Here is a 24,038-nt window from a genome sequence, read left to right as displayed (position 1 = left end):
TTATTGGGATTTTATGTGATAGATCAACAAAGTGGCACATAATTGTGAAGAGGACGGAAAATTATAAATGTTTTTCAATTTTTTTTACATATACATATGTGAAAAGTGTGGCGTGCATTTGTATTCAGTCCTGAGTAAATACTTTGTAGAACCACCTTTCACTGCAATTACAGCTGCAAGTCTTTTTGGGTGTGTCTCTACCAGCTTTGCACATCTAGAGAGTTTTTTTGCAAATTCTTGCAAAATAGCTCAAGCTCCGTCAGATTGAAGGGAGAGTGTCTGTGAACAGCAATTCTGTGGACTTTGACTGGGCCATTCTAATGAATATGCTTTGCTCTAAACCATTCCATTGTAGCTCTGGCTGTATGTTTAGGGTTGTTGTCCTGCTAGAAGTTGAACCTCCGCCACAGTCTCAAATATTTTGCGGTTTTCTTCTAATATTGCCTTGTATTTGTCTCCATCCATCTTCCCATCAAATCTGACCAGCTTCCCTGTCCCTGCTGAAGAAAAGTATCCCGACAACATGATGCTGCCACCACCATGTTTCACGGTGGGGATGGTGTGTTCACAGTAATATGCAGTGTTTGTTTTCTGCCATACATAGTGTTTTGCTTTTAGGACAAAAACTTCAATTTTGGTCCCATCTGACCAAAGCACCTTCTTCCACATGTTTGCTGTGTCCCTCACACGGCTTCTCACAGACTGCAAACAGGATTTCTTATGGCTTGCTTTCAACAATGGCTTTCTTCTTGCCACTCTTCCATAAAGGCCAGATTTGTGGCGTGCACAACTAATAGTTGTCCTGTGGACAGATTCTCCCACCTGCAGCTCCTCCAGAGTTACCTCTTGGCTGCTTCTCCCATTAATGCTCTCCTTGTCCGGCCTGTCAGTTTAGGTGGACGGCCATGTCTTGGTAGGTTTGCAGTTGTGCCATACTCTTTTTGTATTTTCGGATGATGGATTGAACAGTGCTATGTGAGATATTCAAAGCTTGGGATATTTTTCTATAACCTAACCCTGCTTTTAACTTCTCCCCAACTTTATCCCTGACCTGTCTGGTGTATTCCTTGGCCTTCATGATGCCTTCATGATGCTGTTTGTTCACTATGGTTCTCTAACAAACCTCTGAGGGCTTCACAGAACAGCTGTATTGATACTGAGAAAAAAAATTACACACAGGTGGACTCTATTTACTAATTAGGTGACTTCTGAAGGCAATTGGTTCCACTAGATTTTAGTTAGGGCTCGCAGATTAAATCGGGCTGAATACAAATGCATGCTACACTTTTCAGATATCTAGTTGTAAAAAAAAATTAAAAACATTTTTCATTTTCCTCCCACTTCACAATTATGTACCACTTTGTGTTAATCTAGCACATAAAATCCCAATAAAATACATTTATGTTTTTGGTTGTAACATGACAAAATGTTGAAAATTTAAAGGGGTGTGAATACTTTTTCAAGGCACTGTATCTTTTACATTGACTGTTCCTAGGCTCAGTAAAATATAGTTTTACTGGCAAAGCACATCATCAGAACACATAACTATAGTACATAGGAACCTTCTATTACTTTTTCAGGGTTAAATGTTTTTTTTTTTTAATATGTTCAGAATGGATTTCTTCCCAAAATAGACTTAAAGGGTCACTAAAGGATTTTTTTTTAGCTAAATAGCTTCCTTTACCTTACTGCAGTCCTGGTTTCATGTCCTCATTGTTCATTTTTGCTTTGATGTTGCTGTAATTCCTCTCTGTTCTGGACACTTCCTGGTTGTCTGTTTCCTGATCACCACAGTACTGGGAGATTTCTCACTGTGGCCACTAATCAAGGAGGTGTGTCTAAAACCCCCTCCTATCCCACTGCCCCCCTCCTGTCACACTGCCCAGATACTCCTTTTCTGTTGCACTGCCCTCCTCCTGTCAGACTCTCAGGACAAGTTTTGATCCCTTTACATATACCACTGACAGCTGAAGTGTATGTGCAAGCCTATGATATGGTCTGAGGGAGAGAGCCTTGCCAATGTGGTGGTGCAGGATAACATGGTGTCACCCCGGGGGGTTGATTGCAAATATGTTACAAAGTAGAATAAATGAAATGCAGAAGGAGTTCATGAGTTGACTATTCTAGGTCCAGTGTTGTCCTACTAACTTTGAAACAGTGGAATTCAAAATGCAGCGTACCACTTCCAGTGAGCCTAAGGCCAGAAATTCTTTCTTGGTACACAAATAGTAACATCCTGCTTTACATTGCAGCTGCTTTTATCCAAACAGGACAACTTAACTTACAAAACACTATCATTATTTAAGTAATTAAAACGCTGAAATCAAATAGCAAGGGCTGAACAATACTTATTCTATATGAAGGCAGTAGTTCATGGTTTTAAAATGTATAATAGAGATATGAGCCTTCAAAAATGTTCTTACTAATGGTTTCTTCCTGTACGTACACGTTATTTTAGTCTGCTTGATTTATTCTTATCCCTTTTAAAACATTCCTCCACTCTAAGTTATATGCCTAGTATACACAGGCCGAATGTTGGGTGACATTGCAGTCTGTCTGACAAAAGCTTCTGTTGAAGGGGCATTACTGAAAACAGTCTGACAATCGGCTCCCTATTATGGGGGTCCCCCTGTTCGGACACAATAGAATAGCAGGGAAGATTGCTGTACTAACATTGGATAGTTAGTGCATCGACTCCTCCTGAGCTGTCAGTTTTTTTTTCATTCAGCCCTCGCGCCTTTGAGAATATGGGAGCTCTAGCAGATACTATGAATAAGAGAATGGACTACCTCCTAAAGAAAACCTGGGAATCAACCATAGGAAATCTGAAAAACAGAAATGGCTGTCACAGTAGTGGCCTGTAACCTGGAGCATTGGCGTTCTCAAATTCAGGCTCATATTGAAGCGGGAACCACCAAGGAAACTATATTGTCATCTTTACCTACTATTCTGCGAGTCGTGTCATATATAGCAGATGCGTCCGCAGAGTCTGTCCGCATGTCTGCCAACTCAGCCAGAAGAGCCCTCTGGCTAAAAACGTAGCCGGACGATAGTGCCTCTAAAGTTAAACTGGGTGGGTTCCCATTGACGGGAGATTTACTTTTCGGCCCAGGTCTAGAAGCTGTGCTAGACTGCACAGCGGACGAAAATGAATCCTTCCCGGGTTAAACGCAAACCCCAGTTCAGACAAAGAAAGGGTTTCGTACACAGAAACAATAGGGGCCCCCAAGCCTGAGGGGGAAAAGAACACTTGGGGCCAAAGGGGCAAGGGCAGAGGATGTACAATTTTTCTTCCTCCTGAACAGCCCCGAAAAAAACAATGACATTGCAAACACGTTAAGAGAAAGACTGGGGGCCTTCCTCCCACAGTGGGAGGCGGTCTCCTCCAGTCAATTTATTTGGGGGATTGTAAGGAGGGGGTACTGCCTGAAATTTACAAGACCACCCCCATAAAGATTTATTGTCACACACCTTCCCAGGTGTGCGGAGTAGGCCGAGGCCCTACTGGGGGCGTTAAAAGAATTGGAGGAACAAAACGTAGTACGCAGAGTTACAAAGAGGGAGGAAGGTGGGGGTTTTTACTCACACATATTTGTTGTGCAAAACCCTCTGGAAAATACAGACGGATCCTGAATCTAAAACCCCTGAACCAGTCTGTATTCTACAAGATGTTCCTTATGGAATCAATATTTACGGTCAGAGCCCAGTCCTTTGTCCCCAGGTACATCAATGGAACCTAGCGGCCTGGCTACTGAGGAAGGGTTATTAAAAACCAAGGGATTTTCAGAAAGACTGATATCCACTCTCCTCAATAGCAGAAAGAAGTAAACGCGCCGGATCTACAAAAAGGCCTGGGTACGCTTTAATGAATGGTGCACAGGAAACTTCTTCGAGGTGTAGAGCCACATAGCAGTTTTGGAGTTTTTGCAGTGCGGGGCAGATAATGGGTTAGCCATGAGTACCCTAAAGAGCCAGGTATCAGCACTTCGGTCACTGCCACACCAATACAGTGTAGCCAGAAACAGTGTTCCTGATTGCAGCCACACCAGACCAGGGTAGCCAGGAACAGTGATCCTGATTGTGGCCAGACCAGTGTAGCCGCAAAACAGTGTTCCACCCCAGACCACTGCCACCACCAGATCAGTGCAGCCAGAAACAGTGTCCCTGAACACTGTCCCAATGTCAAAAAAACTGTTTTCCTGATCACCACTACACAATGCAGCAGCCCTAGTGTCACCAAACCAGTGTAAGCTAGTAACTATGGTCCTGATGATCCGTCCTAAAAAATGTCCTCTCAATCAGCGCTTTAGACCAGTGTAAGCCATCTAGTGAATCTTTAGTGAAAAAAATAGTAGCGTTCTGTTTCATAAAACAGTACTAGTAAAGTGATTATATTAAATAACATAAATAAACACATAAAAATTAGCACATAAAAATTAACAAGTGAAAGTGAATTAATAGTGCATGTGAATGATCCATAAACAAATAAAGAAAGTTGAAAAGAAAATGAATTCATATACAAGTGTCCATAAATCACACCAATCTTCAAGTGATTAAGCAGTGATTGATCAATGAATGGTATCTTTCTTGAAGAAATCTTGATACAAACTTTCCACCACACCTCATGTGCTTGTGAATCCACTCCCAAAGGAAAAAAACTCACCAAAACAATATGCCTCACATTCACATGTTCGGCACAATAGCTTGATAGCCCACCCGGGTTGATAGACAATTCCAACGGTGATCACAAATCAATCAAATCCACATGAAAAAAAAAAAAAATGCTTCCCATGGTGAAGTATGTAAAACCAATTTATTAAAAAGTGCTCACAAATCCTCACTCATTGTACTCACATGTTATAAAATTCACACAGACACTTCAAGCAAAAAAGTTCTCTAATGAAGGAAACTTGCAGTAAGAGGTTAGATTATTGCGGTCATGGCGGACACAGAACATCCAGCAGATCTCACCCTCCACTTGCTCGCTCACTTCCCCAGCCGGAACAGCTACCTCCCTCGGCGGTGATAGTCTGTATAGGAATCACAAAATTTGCAGGCCCCGCCCAGACATGTTTCGTCAGTATAGACTTTCAATGGGATTCATTGATCATTCATTCATCCCATTGAAAAAGTCTATACTGACAAAACATGTCTGTATCAAGAAAGATACCATTCATTGAATAATCACTGCTTAATCACTTGAAGATTGGTGTGATTTATGGAAACTTTTATATGAATTACATTTTTTTTCAACTGTCTTTATATGTTTATGGATCATTCACATGCACTATTAATTCACTTTCACTTGTTAATTTTTATGTGCTAATTTGTATGTGTTTATTTATGTTATTTAATATAATCACTTTACTAGTACTGTTTTATGAAACAGAGCGCTAATATTTGTGTTCACTGAAGATTCACTATATACATTTCTATTTAAGTAGCAGCTGTAGGTAATCAAGTTTATCCTGTGCGCAGTGGTGGTTTAGAAAGTTACTAGGGGGTGTTAATTAGCTTTGTTTACCAGCGTTTATTCAGTGTAAGCCATCAACGATGTTCCTGATCACTGCCACACCAGTGATAATGTCACCAGAGCCAGTGCAGCCATCAACAGTGTTCCTGATCACCACCACACCAGTGCAGTTTTGCTTCTTCTTGCCTCTTGTACTGACCCTGGACTGCTTAATAAACATGTTTTTGCCTGCTGCCGAGACCAAACCTTTACCTTTTTATTGACTATCACCCCCAGCCATCCCCTGTGGACAACTGGACTTCTGAAACTACAGGAACTCTTTTGTTCACCCTTTGTTCAGCTTCCTGGCCAGTGAACACGGCATCTACAGGGGGCATCCATGTACCAATAGGCTAGGCTTACTTGGCTTATAGAAAGGACTGCTATAGGTGATGCTACACTAAGCTAAATTCTGACCATTTGTTCAAAAGTAAGCATTACAGTACAATGTTTTTGATACAATGTTGGTTGATTTATGTGATACATGAGATACAATGTCTGGTAGATGATCAGTTCAAACACTAAAAAAGTCTCATGCATGTGGATTTCCCATATTCCAATAGGAGTAGCAGAATATGTTTTTGGTGACACTCCAAGTATGCCTATGCTATGTGTTAGAAATATCTTATTAAATTGACAACATTTGGCAAAAAATGAACTCTTCAAAAGACTCACTATACCTCCTAAAAAAATGCCTTGGGGTGTTTACAAACCAAAATGTGTTTTGTGGGTGTTTCTACTGTCCTGGTGCTCCAGGGCCTCCAAAGTGTAATAAGACACAAGTCCAGCTTATGTGTGTGATTATATGTCAGTATTACCTTGTATATCCCTGTATGTTGTGGTCGTTCAGGTGCTTATCTAATAGCTTCTTGAAACCATCGATGCCCCCCACTGAGACCACCACCTGTGGAAGGGAATGCCACATCCTTGCAGCTCTTACAGTAAAGAACCCTCTACGTAACTTAAGGTTAAACCTCTTTTCTTCTAATGAGTGGACACGTGTCTTGTTAAACTCCCTTCCGCAAAAAAGTTTTATCCCTATTGTGGGGTTACCAGTATGGTATTTGTAAATTGAAATCATATCCTTTCTCAAGCGTTTCTTCTCCATAGAGAATAAGTTTAGTGCTCACAACCTTTCCTCATAACTAATATTCTCCAGACCCTTTATTGGCTTTGTTGCCCTTCTTTGTACCTGCTCCATTTCCAGTACATCCTTCCTGAGGACTGGTGCCCAGAACTGGACAGCATACTCTAGGTGTTGCCAGACCAGAATCTTGTAGAGCGGAAGAATTATCATTTTTTTCTGGAGTTAATTCCCTTTTTAATGCATGCCAATATTCTGTTTGCTTTGTTAGCAGCACCTTGGCATTGCATGCCATTGCTGAGCCTATCATCTTCTAGGACCCCCAAGTCCTTTTCCATCCTAGATTCCCCCAGAGGTTCTCCCCCCCAGTGAGTAGATTGCATTCAAATTTTTGCCACCCAAAAGCATTATTTTACATTTTTCTACATTGAACCTCATTTGCCATGTAGTTGCTCACCCCATTAGTTTGTTCAGATCTTTTTGCAAGGTTTCCACATCCTGCGGAAAAGTTATTGCCCTGCTTAGCTTAGTATTGTCCGCAAATACAGAGTTTGTACTGTTTACCCCATCCTCCAGATCTTTTATGAAAAAATAAATAGGATTGGTCCCAGGAAAGAACCCTGGGGGACCCCACTACCCACCCCTGACCATTCCGATACTCCTCATTTATCACCACTCTCTGAACTTGCCCTTGTAGCCAGTTTTCAATCCATGTACTCACCCTATGGTCCATACCAACGGACCTTATTTTGTTCAGTAAACATTTATGGGGAACTGTGTCAAATGCTTTTGCAAAATCCAGATACAACACATCTACGGCGGGCCTTCTTTCATCTACTTGGCAACTCGCCTCCTCATAGAAGTTTAATAGATTGGTTTGGCAAGAACGTGTGGGGGGAATCGGGGAATGGTTGCAGGAACTGGAACATATTACATGTTCCACTCTCAAAACAGGTAGAACATGTAACATGTTTCCAAAGGTGAATCTATCCTTTAAAATTTAAAATTTGTGGTAAAAAATAAACTTTATTTACTTCCTTTTGCAAAAAATTGTGGCAAAAAATTACAACTTAAAAAAACAAAAACGTATTATCCTCTTAGCAAATGCCTTGGATTATCTGCTTTCCAAAAAGAGGTCATTTTGGGGTTATATTTGTACTGCCCTGGTATTTTAGAGCCAAATGTAGCCAAGTATATTTTGGCTTAAATTTATAAAGAAAGAATAATTTATAAGTTATATCACAGAAACTAAGAGAAAGTGTTTTTTTTTTTTAAATGCTGGTCTTTATTTCTTTATACAGTAAAAAAAAAAAAACAGACCTGGATGAATACCACTAAAAGAAAGCTCTATCTGTCTCAAAAAAATTGATAAATTAATATGGGTACTGTGTTGCATGGCCAAGAATTTCTTAGTCAAAGTATTACATCGCTGAAAACGGACTGGACATGCCTGCCTTAAAGTGGTTAAGGGGTCACATGTATTACAAGCGTATTAAATTTTTATTTTTATTATTTATTTTTAAATGTTTTGCTTATATCCAACTATGTACTAGACATGCCACAAATTTTGTACTGCAATGCAGCACAATGCACTATTACATTTATGTTTTTATGTCCAAGACATGGTGACTGATTGTAATTCAGATTACTAATGTTACTGAAGCCAGAACTGTAAAAGATGAATTCTTCGATGTTTGCAATGGGTTAGTATACTTTACCTCTTGCTCTTTCTTACCAAATATGTTGTACAGAGCCAAAAGAAAATGAAAGAGGAGGAAATATTTTAAGCTGCGGTAATATATAAAGAAATCAATTACTTACCTGGTGGGAAAACTCTCTCTCTGTATGTAGGTACGTATGGGCTTATTGTTGCAAGCAATCCATACATACATAAGACAAACATCCCAGCTAGAAATGCATACAGTGAAAGGTAAAAAAGCAAAATAAGACCTGAAATGATATAAATGAGCTCATTAGTAAATAAAATTGTTAATTTATACAAATAATTGTTTTGGACATAATTATGCAAAATGTCTTCATAACAGAGTGATGAGTCCTTTTGCATCACAAAAATTACTAATTATACATCAGACAGGAGGCTCCTATCTTATGCATTATCTTTCTTTAATAATGCCCATAGCAGAAATACAGTAAACATTTATTGTAACTTAAAAAATTCAAAGAACTACCCTTCCCAGCAGTCCCTGGGCCAGTGTAGCCCCTCCCAGACCGTAGCCTATATAAGGGACTGTCTGAGGTAACCTATTCCTCTTTCTTTCTGCTCATAGCCAGAACTCAGATAAGTACATTACTCTATGTTTATAATTTTTATGTAGGCTTGCTTGTTATTTGGTTATCAGCAGCCTTTTTAATTTGTGTAGATCCTAATGTCACATCGTCTTTCCACAGGGTGCTGGGGATCCCCCCCCCCCTCCCACTCCGGCTTTTATTACAGCTACGGAGGTTTTTCCCTCCTCCGCTATTCCCTTCAACTTCCACCTGTATCTGTATATACCCTCTGATCCCCTCAGACCTTCATCTGTGTGTTGTTCTATCAACCTTCTGTCTTATGAAGCACAACTGATATTTCTAAATATGATAAACGTTTAGTTTTTGCTGTATGCTTTTCCCACTTTGCTATCTGTGCCACCCGTTTTGTAGAGAACGCGGTTTCCTCTGATGTGTACATCTTACAGTCGTTGGGCTTCTTTATTTGTTTATTTTACAATATACCGCTGCTTTGCTTCTTTTGTTTCCCCCCGGTGCGCTCTGCACACTGCTCGTTTTCTGACTGGAGGTAGGACGGCGCCATTTTAACATCTCGGCGCCTTTTTTCCTACCTCCCTTCTTCTCCTTCTCCTCAGAGCGTCTCATCTCTGAGGGGGCCGTGGCGGTGAGGATCTCCCTGCACCAATCGCGCTATTGTCGCGAATCGACGGCGCCATTGCTGCGGACCTGTCCTGGGGACCCCATCCTCCGTGTGCTAGACCGTCTCTCCCCATCGCCGCCACGCCAGGGTGCGAGCGGCTGTATGGTTGGAACTCTGTGTAGATCTCACTGATCTATGCGAATCACGTTAGGCCATAGTCTCGCGAGACTACGGGCCCGAGCCTCACGTCTAGCTCCCCTTGTGGTGGGGAATATCTCCCCTCATCTAACTTCTGTCACTCACACCTAGCTGGTGGGGAATTCCTCCCCTCCCCTGCTTCTGTCACTCCTTCACCTTCAGTTACATTAACATCAGTTCTTGTTCTGGGAATTTATTCCCCTGTAGTCTATTCTACATATAATGAATATATTAATACATGTAAATAAATAATACATTTAAATAATTATACGAATGAATAAATTATTGACTTATTAAATAAATATAAATAAATCAATGAACATAAATGTCTATAAATAAATAATTTATACAATCTATATGATTGAATAAATAAATAAATAAATATATAAATATATATAATAAACAAATTTTAAAATATAAACTATTAAACTATACTTTATATATAATTGAATAAATAAATACATATATATATATATATATATATATATATATATATATATATATATATATATATATATATATATATATATATATATATATATATATATATAAATAAATAAACAAATTATAACAATAATTGAATGAATTATAGAAATTACTATACAAGTTATAGTACATAACTTCCGTATCTTCCTGTGCTGCACGGCCGTGCTGTCCGCAGACAGCTGACTCTTCTCCTGTGGCTGGCGACAGATCCTTTACTCCCTACTGGTGCCACTGAAGTGGTGGACGCAGCCCTGGAAGGCCCTACCTACCTCAGTGCTGCACTGGTTCCTGAGCTGGTCGATAGGTCCGTCCAGACTACCAGGGCATCGGTTGTTCCAACCCACATGCACCCCTATGTCCGGATCTCCCGGCAAGGATATAACGCCCCTGAGTAGGGCATGGCATCCCGTATGCGCCGTCACATTAATATGGCCTCCGTCTCCCCGGCAGGGGAAGTAATTAACATGCCCCAGGCAGTACCCTCCCAGGACTGCCGACCCATTGACTCCCCGACAGGGGAAGTAAATAACATACCCCAGGCAGTACCCTCCCAGGACTGCCGACCCTCTGACTCCCCGGCAGGGGAAGTACATAACATGCCCCAGGCAGTACCTTCCCAGGACTGCCGACCCACGGACTCCCCGGCAGGGGAAGTAAATAACATGCCCCAGGCAGTACCCTCCCGGGCCTGCCGACCCACTGCCTTCCCAGACTCCAATCGACCCCCGAGCCTCGGGGAGATGCACATGCAGAGGCAGCGATCCGCCAGACGGACTGAGCCAGACTCCTCGTGGACTCTTCCAGAGTCGTCCGCGGAGTATGAGGCGGCTAACACCTTTGAGTCTGAGGATGAAAATGATGATGATAATGATGATGATTATGTGAGCAGTGGGCACATGGCGCTCCATGACGACGCCAACCCTAGGTCCCAGGGTAAAACCTTATTGGACTCTTGTGGAGTACCATTTTTCGATCAGGAGGTGATTGGCCACCCACACTCTGGTGACTGGGCACCTCTACCTGAGGTGATCCAATAGATCGAATGCTGGACCCGGAGATCGATCGGTACGCTAACCGGACAAGTTGAGGGTGGAATACTCACCCTTCCATTACCAAATACGGTGGTGCTCACTCCAGAGGTGAATCCCATAATCATTCAGTATTCCAGGAAGGGAATAGAGAGGGCCTTTGGGACCTCACAGTACTGGGTCCTAGATCTCTGGACCTATCACCTAACCCTACGCCTTAGTGAGCAGGCTACCGCCTCTGTAAGCCGGTTGACCTAGCACAATGGGATCACGCTAATTGATGATATCTTTAAGACGGTAGGACAAATGGAGTTATATTACCAGGCGTATACCTGGTTCACCATCCCATTCGGTTTTTCAAACCTAAACACCGTCCTAATGGACAACAGGTTGCTAGACCTTGGACCAAACAGCCGATAGTAGAGATGGACCCGCTCTCTTTGAACTTTCTCAACAACATCTTCCCGATCAGGAAGAAGAAAGGCGGTTTTTCGTCCGGTGGGAGCTTGAGAAATCTCACCAACTTACTGCCCTGTGGAACAAGGGTGAGGTTGAACATCTACTTGAACGACCTACTTCTAATGGCTGGTTCCCCTCGCCTAGCGAGCGAACACGCCTCCTGGATGGTCGGATCGCTTCGCGATCTGGGACTCCCCATTTCAGGAGATAGAGTTTTTGGGGTTCTTGGTGGACACCAACCGAGCGATCCTTCGGCTACCCATACCCAATTAGCCGCCATCCGCAAAGACATCAGTATCATGCTGGGCAGCAGCGGGTGTCCTTACGCGGACTGACTCGCTTAGTCAGCCTGTTCCCGGTGTCAATCCAGGCCACTCTCCAGCCCCTCTTCACTGTCAAACCCTCCAGAGACTCGAGACTCTACATCTTCGCTAGGGGCTTCGCTATACAAACTAAGTGAAGCCATGGTGGACCTACGGTAGTGGTTACGTCATGCCGTCAAACGGAACGGCGAGACATTTTCAACTCCTCACCGGATTTCGTCATAGGGTCGGATACCAGCCGCCTCGGCTGGGGTGCTCGGTGCAGTCCCTCGTCCTCCGGTAGGACGTGGTCCGCAGAGAACCCTCGGCTGCACATCAACATGTACACCCCTGACGGCCTTTTTTGCCATCGGAAGTCTGTTGCCACGCACGTCCATCTGCTGTGTGCTATTGCGTTCGGACAACGTACCCGCAGTCCGGTACGTCGTTCGCTTGGTGGGCCCCTGATCCAAAATCCTAGCGGATCTAGTAAGACTTCGGGCACTTCTGCCTGGAATGCAACATCGTCCCGATTGCGGGATATGCCACAGACTATCCCTATAGGGTGGCAGATTGGATTCTCGTTACCTGACCGATTCCAACGATTGGCGACCGCACCGGTCAGGGTCCCTGATCCTCGCTCACTTTGCGGATCCTTCTCTATGGACCTGTTCGTTCCCCGTATCAGCCACCAGTTTCCGCGCTCTTACAACCGGAGGCCGGATCCGGAGGCGTACCATGTGGACGCCCTCCACCAAACGTGGTCACAGGGGACACATTACGCGTTCCCCTGTTCCCGGTGACCCTCAGGGTCCTCCTTCACTTAGCGAGCCGGAGGGCATCAGTCGTGCGGTTCACTCCGTGGTGGCCGACGCAACCATGGTTTCCCCTCTTTCTGAGGATGACGGTGATCAGGTTGTTTCCTCATTCCCCCCACCTCCTCGCTGGTCTGAACGGGGATCTGCACCCTCTACTCACGAAGCACATCCTACCTCTCCTCACATGGTTAGTATCGGGGTTCCGGTCGCAGACTACGACCTTTCAGGAACAGCTAGGGATTCCCTGCCTTGGACTGGGCCCCGGGACTAGATCGGCATCTCGATCTACCTGGGGACTCTGGGTTACTTGGTGTGATCAACGACGGGTCGCCCCCGTTCAAGCGCCAGGGTCTGTAATAGCCAATTATCGGGCGGACTCTTTGGATCCGTTGGTGTGTACATTTTGAAGGCGTTAAGTTTAAATCGCCCAATGTACCAGCACACTTGGGATTTTTCCAAGGTCATGATCATGTTCTCGGGCTGGGGGACGTTGACACTCTGTTTTGAGGTTACTGTCTTTCGAGCTTACTGTCTTCTTGTGTCTGATTTCCATCATCGTGGGTCAGACGTCAAGGCTTTTGACATATCCAGGCGTCATTCCTCGCCTCAGAGACTCAAGCCTTTTTCCGTCGTGCGTTGGACCAGACGGTACTTCGATCGGTTTTTCTACCCGTTCTTCCCCGCACATCCACAACTGTATGTGGTCCGCTGTCTACAGACTTATATGTCCTTGACAGCCTCGCTGCGATCTTCGCAAGTCTTTCAACTCCTCGTTTCCTACGTTAATCCTCTCTTCCCGGTTTCCTCTGTGACTTACTATAGCGGCGGACTGTTGTCAGCGACCGTTTTTCCGCCAATCCCGCTTTGAACAGGAGGTACACATATCTATGTCAGTGTTGTGGATTATTTTGATTGTTATTGGTCATATGCATTGTTATAGCTTTGAACTTGCATAAGATATGAGCCTCCTGTCTGATGTATAATTCGAGATTTTCCTAGCTTGTGACGGAAAATATTAATTATATGAAGACAGGAGGCGAGTATCTTCCCTCCCAACCCAACCCTGTCACGAGGTTGTCTCTCTCTCGTTCTAGACTGATGAACCACGCACCCTGCAAGTCGGAGGCTGGTACGCCCCGGGAGTTCGTTTTCACTATCCCCGTTGGGATTGCTGTCCGTTTCGATCCATGGGTTTAGTTCACCGCAGATGGAGGTTCCTACTGCGTTCCAGATCCGGAGTCGGGATGCCGTTGACTGAATCCGTTGGTCCATGTTCCTGAGGACAACTGACCGGTCGGCTCCGAATGGTTTGGGTTTCCTATAGTCCCCGTTGGGATGAAGCTGGTCCGGACGAAGTTGGTCCGTGTTGGCCTTGTCCTTTCGTTTCCTCCAGATTCGGATGTTGTGTTCCGGTCGGAAGGTTCCCGGCAGCCGCGGAGATGTCTAATTGGACTTTCGGTTCCTGTTTACACTAATTCGCATGAAGAAAGAGGAATAGGTTACCTCAGACAGTCCCTTATATAGGCTACGGTCTGGGAGGGGCTACACTGGCCCAGGGACTGCTGGGAAGGGTAGTTCTTTGAATTTTTTAAGTTACAATAAATGTTTACTGTATTTCTGCTATGGGCATTATTAAAGAAAGATAATGCATAAGATACTCGCCTCCTGTCTTCATATAATTAATATTTTCCGTCACAAGCTAGGAAAATCTCGAATTAAAAAACGGAATACAGTCAAAACTTTGTTTGAGAATAACTTGGTTTGAGAGTAAGGCCTTGTACACACGACCGAGGAACTCGTCGTAAATGAAACATTGTTTTCCTCGACGAGTTTCTTGTCAGGCTTGTCGAGAATCTTGACAAGCTGTAACGCCGTCAGCGTTACTTCCTCCTCATGGAGCGCAGACTTGTCACTTATGACAGTTGCGCTCCATTCAGATTCACGTCCGCGTCACTTCCGGTGCGCGGACGTCTGCGCTCCACGTTGGAACGCGGAAGTGCGTTCCAACGTGCGGCGCTCAGCTCAGCCACTGCCCGGGCTATTTAAACTCCCGGGGATGGCGGCAGGGTGTTCGGATATTCCTGTTGGACCCTGCCGCCATCTGGGAAACCCTGGACAAGCTACAGACTCGCTGTAGCACCTCTCTCCACAACTTACTCCTCCAAAGTCTCCTGTGTTTCACTATCCTGCTGGATACCATCACCACCTGTGCGGACTCCCTGGTATAGACTACCTCCTGAACTGCAAGTATATTTAAATACCAAACTACTGCTGTATATAGATACCACCACCACCTGTGCAGACATTCCGGTACAGACTACCTCCTAAACCGCAAGTATACTTGAAACCAGCTATTACAATAACATTGATTCCTAGTATATTCCAGAACTGTGTCTCTTACCTTAGACTTGTTATTATATACTAGCACCAGATACAGCAGACATATTTCACTCTATTGGTACCAGTGTGGAGATATCTTACTAGTAATACTACTACCCTGATTGTTGAATTTACTTAGACAAAGACTTATACTTGTAGTATCCAGATTGTTCTCATTAGTTAAGCTTAAGAGGAATTAAGCTATTACTCTTGTGTTTTGTTCCATAGAGGATATGATGATATAACCCCAAACTCTTATTGTTCAGTGAGAGTGATCTGGTGGTTCATTTCTGATAAGCCTCTACAGCTGCGGTCTAATCTCATATAGAGTCCTCTCACTGTCAGGGTCATAACATAATATCCGAACCCAAAAAAGATAAAGGATATAATTACATATATCTTTTAAATGGATCCAGCTGACCTTGCAAATCATTTAGTTGCACTCTCTCAAAGAGTTGATAATCTTACTAACAACATGAATGAGTTACGTATGCAGAATGATGCTTTAAGAGATCAAAATCTGGCACAAGCCAGGCAAAGACCTGAACCAAAGGCCTGTTCACCGGAACCATTTTTTGGAGATAGAAAAAATTACAGACAATTCATTAGTTCATGTCGATTGATGTTTGAACTACAGCCACGTACTTATCATTCTGATAGGATAAAGATCCTTACATTAATTTCTTTTCTTAAAGGTGAGCCCAGGGTATGGGCTGACACCTATGTAGAAGAACACGGAGATCTCTTAGGAGATTTTGACACATTTCTTGATGAGATGTCTTTGTTATATGAAGATCCCAACAAACAGTTAACAGCTGAGAATTCAATCAGGAGTCTTAGACAGGGAAGGCGTCCTGTTGAAGATTTTATTTCAGAATTCAAATGTTGGTGCAGAGAAACTCAATGGTCTGATATTACTCTCAGAAACCAGTTCCGTTTGGGTTTATCTGAAGCTATGAAGGATGAGTTAGCTCGTGTTGACCTACCCACTACTTTGGAAGATCTTATGCACCTCTCAGTCACTATTGATCGTCGCCTTCGCGAAAGAAAGACCGAACGTGCCACTACCTATTCTGTCACTCCCTTCAGGAGATCTAGATCACCTCCCAAAGATTCTCCAATGGATCTTAGTGTTATTAAAGGACCTTTAACCTCTGCAGAGAAACAGCGTCGCAGAGCTAACAATCTTTGCCTATATTGCTCTGCTCCTGACCACATCGTTTCCACCTGCCCTCTTCTCAAGAAGAATTCAGAAGGTAATTTCTCCCACATTAATAAATTAAATTCACCCGGAACCATATCTAATCATTATATTTTTGTTCCTCTCACCCTACAGTGGGATCAAGGAAAGATTTCCATTGAAGCAATGGTCGACAGCGGCGCATGTGGCAACTTCATTGACTCAAATGTTGTAAAAGCAAATAAAATTCCCAGTGTGTTAAAGCAGATTCCAGTGTCACTCACATTTATTGATGGATCTAACTCTTCTTTCGGTCCAGTTAAATCTCAGACAGTTCCTTTAATAGTTTCTTGTGCCAATGGCCACACAGAGACTCTCAATTTTGATATTATTTCATCTCCAGTTTTCCCTATAGTTTTAGGTTTACCATGGTTGCATCTTCATCAGCCTACTATTCTTTGGCCCACAAGATCTCTTTCTTTACAGTCTACTTACTGTACAGAATTTTGTCATCCTCCATGTATCATCTCCTTCTCAGAGATTCATCCTACTAATTTACCAGATTACTTACAAGATTTTGCTGATGTGTTCAGTAAGACTAACGCGGAGAAACTCCCTCCACATAGGATTTACGATTGTCCTATTGACTTAATTCCTGACAGTCCTATCCCTACTGCTCGGATCTACCCCCTTTCTCAACCAGAGCTTATACACCTAAAAGATTACTTGGATGAGAACCTTAAAAAAGGATTTATAAGGCCCTCCACTTCTTCTGCCAGTGCAGCTCTATTTTTTGTAAAAAATAAGGATGGATCACTTCGACCGATAATAGATTATCGATCCCTCAATAACATCACAGTAAAGAATAGATATCCATTACCACTCATTCCAGAGCTTATTGAAAGGTTACAGACAGCTAGGATCTACACAAAGCTGGACCTTAGAGGTGCTTATAATCTTATAAGGATTCGCTCTGGAGATGAGTGGAAAACTGCTTTTAAAACTCGATACGGGCTTTTCGAGTACTGTGTAATGCCTTTCGGTTTATGTAATGCCCCAGCAACTTTTCAGTGGTTTATTAACGATATTTTTCATGATCTGCTTGACATTTGTGTTGTTATCTACTTAGATGACATATTAATTTATTCTGATACTCTCGAGGAACATCACAAACATGTGCGTTGGATTCTGGAGAGACTCAGAATTCACTCTCTATATGCAAAACTTGAGAAGTGCGTCTTCAGTCAGACTACTATCTCCTTTCTTGGTTATCAGATCACTCCAGATGGAGTTCAGATGGACCATACTAAAGTGGATTGCATTTTGTCTTGGCCTTCTCCCCAGACCAGAAAGGCCCTTCAGAGATTCCTTGGATTTTCTAATTATTATAGAAAATTCATTAAAAATTTCTCATCAATTGTGAGACCACTTACTAGTCTAACCAGTTCTAAGATACCTTTCATATGGTCCAAGGAAGCACAGAAATCATTTGAAACACTTAAGCTTAGTTACTCTTCAGCTCCCATTCTCCAACTCCCCAATCCAATGTTTCATTTTACGTTGGAAGTTGATGCTTCACATTTTGCCTTGGGTGCTGTACTTTCCCAACGACCCACATTATCACATCCACTACATCCTGTTGCCTTTTATTCCAGAACTTTATCACCAGCTGAAAAAAACTATCCGATTGGAGAAAAGGAACTGTTAGCAATAAAGGACGCTCTCGCAAACTGGAGACACCTTCTGGAGGGTTCTACACACCCTATCACTATCCTCACTGACCATCGTAATTTACAGCATCTCAAAACTTGTAAAACTCTTTCTGCCCGTCAAGTCAGATGGAGTTTATTTTTTGATCGTTTTGATTTTGTCATCTCATACCTCCCCGGTACTCAAAATATCAAAGCAGATTCTCTATCTCGTATGAATGAAGATCAATCCATGGACATTCCACCACTTTCCATTATTCCTTCCAACCGAATTATTGGAACAACTTTGACATTCGATAAATTGCTCATTCAAACTCTTTCTAAAGATAAATCTCAACTCCCTAAAGGTCTACAACAGCAGTCTAATGGACTATTTACTTTCAACGACAAGATCTACGTTCCACCAAGTTTACAACTCACACTATTAAAACAACTCCACGATGCCCCACTTGCAGGTCATCCTGGTATTAGTAAAACCATTCTTTTACTGAAGAGAAGTTATTGGTGGCCCCATATGACAAAGACTGTTCATGACTATGTAAGTTCTTGCCACACTTGTGCAATCAACAAACATTCGAGGAAACCACCCTATGGGTTATTAACCTCCATCCCAATACCTGACAGACCTTGGGATGTTATATCCATGGATTTCATAGTAGACCTTCCTAGATCAAATGGATTTAACACCATCATGGTCACTGTTGACATATTAACCAAGATGGCCCACTTTGTACCTTTGAAAAAGTTACCTACTTCTCAAGAAACAGCAAGGGCTTTTTTATCTAATATTCTTAAATTGCATGGCCTTCCATCCCAAATCATTTCGGATCGTGGGTCACAGTTTATTTCCAAGTTTTGGAGAGCCCTTTGCCAAACCTTACAAATAGATCATCGTAGATCTACTGCTTATCATCCCCAAACAAATGGGCAAACGGAACGTGTTAACCAAACTCTTGAGCAATATTTGCGCTGTTATTGCACCCATCTTCAAGATGACTGGGTTGACTTACTTCCACATGCAGAGTTTGCATATAACAATGCTTCCAATTCATCTTCTCAGTTTTCACCCTTTTACGCAAATTATGGGTTTCATCCTAATAGTTTACCTTCTACTTTTTCTCCAAGTAATGTTCCGGCTGTTGAGAATTTCTTATCAACCATAAAAAACACTCTAAACACTCTTCGTTCTAATCTAAAGACTGCTCAAATTAGACAAAAGAAATATTATGACTCTCATAGAACAATATCACCTCCATACAAAATTGGAGATTTGGTATGGTTATCCACTCGGAATTTACGACTTAATATTCCTTCAAAAAAGCTTGGTCGTCAATATACAGGACCTTTCTCAATTTCTCATGTAATAAATAAAAATGCTGTTAGATTACTTCTACCTCCAGATTGGAAGATTCATCCATCTTTTCATGTTTCACTAATCAAGCCTTATAAATCTAACCCCTTTCCAAATAGAGATCCACAACCTCCTCCTCCAATTCAAGTTTTTGGTGAAACTGAATATCAGGTAGAGAAGATTCTTGATTCTAGGAAAAGAGGATCCTCTATTCAATATTTGATTCGTTGGAAAGGCTATTCTCCCACAGATGATTCCTGGGAATGTTCTTCAAATATTCATGCTCCTCGGCTCATTAAGCAGTTTCATCATAAATATCCTGATAAACCATGTCTCACTGGGCGCTCCGGAGGTGCCCCCTTGAGGAGGGGGGTATGTAACGCCGTCAGCGTTACTTCCTCCTCATGGAGCGCAGACTTGTCACTTATGACAGTTGCGCTCCATTCAGATTCACGTCCGCGTCACTTCCGGTGCGCGGACGTCTGCGCTCCACGTTGGAACGCGGAAGTGCGTTCCAACGTGCGGCGCTCAGCTCAGCCACTGCCCGGGCTATTTAAACTCCCGGGGATGGCGGCAGGGTGTTCGGATATTCCTGTTGGACCCTGCCGCCATCTGGGAAACCCTGGACAAGCTACAGACTCGCTGTAGCACCTCTCTCCACAACTTACTCCTCCAAAGTCTCCTGTGTTTCACTATCCTGCTGGATACCATCACCACCTGTGCGGACTCCCTGGTATAGACTACCTCCTGAACTGCAAGTATATTTAAATACCAAACTACTGCTGTATATAGATACCACCACCACCTGTGCAGACATTCCGGTACAGACTACCTCCTAAACCGCAAGTATACTTGAAACCAGCTATTACAATAACATTGATTCCTAGTATATTCCAGAACTGTGTCTCTTACCTTAGACTTGTTATTATATACTAGCACCAGATACAGCAGACATATTTCACTCTATTGGTACCAGTGTGGAGATATCTTACTAGTAATACTACTACCCTGATTGTTGAATTTACTTAGACAAAGACTTATACTTGTAGTATCCAGATTGTTCTCATTAGTTAAGCTTAAGAGGAATTAAGCTATTACTCTTGTGTTTTGTTCCATAGAGGATATGATGATATAACCCCAAACTCTTATTGTTCAGTGAGAGTGATCTGGTGGTTCATTTCTGATAAGCCTCTACAGCTGCGGTCTAATCTCATATAGAGTCCTCTCACTGTCAGGGTCATAACACAAGCTTTCTTTGCGTACACACTGTCAAGACAAAATCTTGTTCTCAAACGCGGTGACGTACAACACGTACAGCGGCACTATAAAGGGGAAGTTTGATTCCACTGGCGCCACCCTTCTGAGCATGCGGGGGTTTCTAAGCATACACACGAACGTGTTTCTCGTCGAAAACCAGCCCGACGGGGAACACGACGAGGAAATTGAGACTTCCGACGAGGAAAAAGAGAACTTGTTCTCTTTTTTCTCATCGAGTTCCACGACAGTTTTCTCGATGAAAAACATACACATGGCCGTTTTCCTCTGCAAAAAAGCTCTGCCACCAAGTTTCTTGATGGATTCTGTCGAGGAAAACGGTCGTGTGTACGAGGCCTAACTGGGTTTGAGAGCGTTTTGCAAGACAAGCAAAATTTGTAAATCAATTTTGACTTGCTATACAAGCAATATCTTGATATACAAGTAGCGTTCTATCACAACTGAGTATAAAAGAGAAGAGCAGTGCCTCTAAGTGTAGCAATATGGTTACATTTAATGAAGGTACAACATGTGACAGCGCAGACCAATTAGAAGGCTCCTAAATGTACCTGCTGACAAGGTACATTTTGGAGATTAAGCCAAGGGGATTTCTAAGCCCTGGACTGGTGAGGTGACTATATGAGGTGTAAGGTGTCAGTAGCACTGATTACTGTATAAATGTCTATGGTCCCAAAAATGTGTCAAAAGTGTCCGATCTGTCCGTCGCAATGTCGCAATACTGCTAGAAATCGCAGTATAAATAATAAAAATGCCATAAATCTGTTCCATAGTTTGTAGATGCTATAACTTTTGTACAAACCAATCAATATACGCTTATTGCAATTTTTTTTACAAAAAATATGTAGAAGAATACGTATTGGCTTAAACTGATGTAGAATTTTTTTTTTTTTTAACCACTTCCAGCCCAAGGCCGTCATATGACATCCTTGAATTTCAGTGGGAATATCTGAATGATGCCTGCAGCTACAGGCATCATTCAGATATCCTCAATTTTAGCCAGCGATTCTGTGCATCATAAAAACAATCATAGCGACAGTTCCGCTGCTTGATCGTTCTTACAGGCGACAGGAGCGGACATCCCCCCCCCTGCCACCATCCCGTGCTTCTTCGGGCTAGCCTGTACTATCGGGGACCCGGAGAAAGAATCGGCCATCACCGGATGATGACCATAGGGATTTCAGATGACCAGATGGTCACCAGTCATCTCTATGACGGTCGGAGGCCCGGGTTATGACATCACGTCTGGGCCACAGATGTAAACGAAGCCGCGATCGTGGCTTGTAAGCATGAGATCTTGAATTTTTTGGGGATCATATGCTTTCCAGCCTGGAGGAGAGATGTGGGGTCTTATTGATCCAGCATCTCTCCATAAAGAGGACATGTCACTAACCATTCCTATTACAAGGGATGTTTACATTCCTTGCAATAGTAATAAAAGTGATAAAAAAAATGTAAAAGAAAGTAAAAAAAAAAAAACACCCCTGTCCCCGGTAGCTTGCGCTCAGAAGCGAACACACACGCAAGTTATTTTTTAATTCATGACATTTTCTCCTCAAAAAAACACGTTTGAAAAATTGTTGCGCAAATACAGTGCGAGATAAAAACAACCGTTATCTCTCATATATGATGGCAACATAAGGGTAAAAAAGGAATTAGCATAGTTTAATACTGTAAAACAAAATGTATTTAAAAAAATGTGAGTGGAATAGTTGCTTGTGTTTTAAATAAATTTTGTTTTACAGTATTTCACTATGCTGGTTCCTTTTTTACCCTTATGTCGCCATCTTATATGAGAGATCACGCTTGCAGGAGTTTACTATTGGGAGCTTAAAGATCCTGGATTGAGACCCAAAGGGGAAGGTGCTACTTGGTCCAATTGGGGGCCGCTCTGGGAGGTGAGCGCATAGTGGAGGGTTAACGTGGTGTAAAGTCACTCATTTGTTATCATTCACCGTTGGATTGTGTGTGGACAGCATTGGTTCACAGAAGATATCACTGGATTAATGGACTTTTCCTGATAGATAGATATAGATATATATATATATATATATATATATATATATATATATATATATATATATATATGTGTTATACTTTTTGTAACCACTAGAGGTCACTGGTTGTACATATTAATGTTATTTGATATATGTGTTATAATTTTTGTACCCACTAGAGGTCACTGGTTGCACATTCCACTTTCATTGTGAAATATATAATATATTTTTGGTGTCATATGCAATACTCCCACTAGGGGTCACTATTTTATTTTATTTATTTTGTATTTACATCACATAAAAGTATTTTTTTGGAAAAGAGGGAGCGCTTCACATATTATTATTTTTTTACTCTAATCTGCTAATAACAGTTGGTGTTAAGCAGCAACCTCTTAGATTTATTATATAGCACTTACTTTATATTAGTAGCACAAGTACATTTCTTTTTATTTGTATGTCACAGTACATGTTGGCATTCATTGTTCCCTCAGTGAAATTGTAGCTCCTCTGTGCCGGCAGTACTCATCCAGCCCCAGACTATGACACTCCCACCACAATGCTTGACTGTAGGCAAGACACACTTGTCTTTGTACTCCTCACCTGGTTGCCACCACACACACTTGGCACCATCTGAACCAAATAATATTATCTTGGTCTCTTCAGACCACAGTACATGGTAGTAATCCATGTCCTTAGTCTGCTTGTCTTCAGCAAACTGTTTTCAGGCTTTCTTGTACATTATCTTTAGAAGAGGCTTCCCTCTGGGACGACAGCCATACAGACCAATTTGATGCAGTGTGCGGCGTTTGGTCTGAGCATTGACATGCTGTCCCCCCACCCCTTCAATCTCTGCAGCAATGCTGGCAGCACTCATTCGTCTATTTCCCAAAGACAACCTCTTGATATGACGCTGAGCACATGCACTCAACTTCTTTGGTCGACCATGGCGAGGCCTGTTCTGAGTGGAACCTCTCCTGTTAAACCGCTGTATGGTATTGGCCACCATGCTGCACTGGTGGGTCACACATTAGAGCCAAGGAGCAGTCCTCTTTCACAAGATGTGGGGCTTGTTTCCTACCCTTTTCCACAAAATATATACCTGGAGGTTACAATGAAGAAGAAATCTTGCGCAGCCCATTTTATTGCTGAACAATGTATAGGTCTTTACCAAATTATTTTCTGAATGAGACTTTCTGCCTCCTTTGATCATACAATCAGCTCCAATTTTGTAAAAAGCAACACCTGCATCTCAGCATCTCTTCTAATGTGTATGCCCTTGGCAAGTATTTCAGAAAAAAAGAAATAATAATTGCATCAAACCAATGGCATTGCCTGAAATGTTTCCTCAAGCCTTGTGCAATAATGGCAGTGAGCCAATCATACAATTGAGAAAT

General features: G+C 42.5%; 1 protein-coding gene across 2 annotated transcripts in view; it reads right to left on the bottom strand.

Annotated features, from left to right (window-relative positions):
• The window catches only part of ATP1B4 (ATPase Na+/K+ transporting family member beta 4), a 71,732-nt gene that overhangs the window by 16,648 nt on the left and 31,046 nt on the right, over nt 1–24,038 (bottom strand). For both annotated transcript variants that reach the window (XM_040323943.1, XM_040323942.1), the window contains one exon: nt 8,418–8,546. In XM_040323943.1, the coding sequence (XP_040179877.1) occupies nt 8,418–8,546 (129 nt within the window). The remainder of the gene's footprint in view (nt 1–8,417; nt 8,547–24,038) is intronic.

The sequence above is a fragment of the Rana temporaria genome, chromosome 9 (assembly GCF_905171775.1).
Source record: "Rana temporaria chromosome 9, aRanTem1.1, whole genome shotgun sequence".
NCBI lineage: Eukaryota > Metazoa > Chordata > Amphibia > Anura > Ranidae > Rana > Rana temporaria.
The sequence above is the reverse complement of the archived record's forward strand: the minus strand, read 5'-3'. Positions and strand labels throughout refer to the sequence as shown.